General features: G+C 47.2%; 1 protein-coding gene across 1 annotated transcript; it reads right to left on the bottom strand.

Moving 5' to 3' along the window:
• Positions 1-359: 359 nt before the first annotated feature.
• Positions 360-746, bottom strand: LOC110308573 (60S ribosomal protein L30-like). The gene has a single exon (XM_021181006.2). It carries the CDS (start codon positions 744-746, stop codon positions 399-401), a length of 348 nt encoding a protein of 115 aa, XP_021036665.1. The 3' UTR covers positions 360-398.
• Between the last annotated feature and the right edge of the window lie 477 nt (positions 747-1,223).

Genomic DNA, 1,223 nt, shown 5'->3' with positions numbered 1-1,223 from the left:
CCAGTCTGATTTGGTTAGCGTCCCATTCCCATCTCTACTTTGTGCTCCTGTACTGTGGAGATGATGTGGTGGAATCAAGGGGCCTCCTTGTCTTCTAGTTGCCTTGGCCTTAGCCAATGGGATGGCAGCACGCTGAGGTGGGGGCTGGTCCCTTCTGACTCCGTGTGTGGCCTTGGCTTCCTGCTACACACTGGTGGCAGACTCTGTCTTACAAAATGACTTTTCCCAGTCTGTATCATTTCTTCTGTGCTGTGCCCTTTAGAATGGAGTTCCTAGTGCCCAGCTTCCACGGGGTTAGCTCAAAGAACAACAACCGTTTCCTATGGTTTCTGGGTGGACTTTTTTTTTTTCTTCAAAAGGAGCTCTGGCAAAGTTTTATTAAAGGAAAACTTTCTTGTTTACTTCTCACCAGTCTGTTCTGGCATGCTTCTAATAATATCAGAATCACCTGGGTCAATGATAGCCCGTGTGCATACTCTGTAGTATTTTCCACACGCTGTGCCCAGTTCAATATTATTGCCACTGTAGTGATGGACCCCAGTTTTAGCCAACATGGCATAGTACTCTATTTCAGATTTCCTCACAGCTGGGCAGCTGTTGGTGAGGATAGCCAACTTTGCTTTTCCTTGTCTGATCATCTGCAGAGTCTGTTTGTTCCCTGGCACATACTTTCCACTTTTCATAACAAACTGGAGCCTAGAATTGACCGACTCCAGAGACTTTTTGGTCTTCTTTGCAGCCACCATCTTCCTGCCTTAGGTGCGGGACAACCCCACAACCAACACCAGCCGCCAAGATGCCAGGGAACCCTGGGTGGACTTTTAAATGGTTCTTTTATTTGGTATTCTTTGAATTATCCTGTTAGGAACCTAGAACCCTGATACAGACTTAAATGTTCCCTTTTCTTCTTCTCGGGTTGTCTTAACAGAGAAGCCACAGAGCAACGCCAGGTGAGGTGCAGGTTTCCGGTGCTCAACAGTTTGGGAGAAGTCACAGAGGTTTCTGGTGCTCGCTAGCTCGCTGTTTGAGTGAGATGGCAGAGGCACTGAGGGGGGAGGCTCCGATCATTTTCCTGTTGACTTTGTTGAAATCTTTCATAATTGCATTAGTATGGCTCAACTCTGAAATGTCCCCCTATAGGCTCATGTTTTGAATGTTTGGCTCCCCGTTGGTGGCTCTGACTTAAGAGGCCGTGGAACCCCCTTTAAAGTGATAAAGCCCTT

This window comes from Mus caroli, chromosome 13 (genome assembly GCF_900094665.2).
Source record: "Mus caroli chromosome 13, CAROLI_EIJ_v1.1, whole genome shotgun sequence".
In the NCBI taxonomy this organism is placed as follows: domain Eukaryota; kingdom Metazoa; phylum Chordata; class Mammalia; order Rodentia; family Muridae; genus Mus; species Mus caroli.
Note: the sequence above shows the minus strand (reverse complement) of the source record. Positions and strands in the feature narration are given on the sequence as shown.

Excerpts from the sequence above, each read along its gene's own strand:
- LOC110308573 (XM_021181006.2), bottom strand. The coding sequence starts at position 746 with ATGGTGGCTGCAAAGAAGACCAAAAAGTCTCTGGAGTCGGTCAATTCT.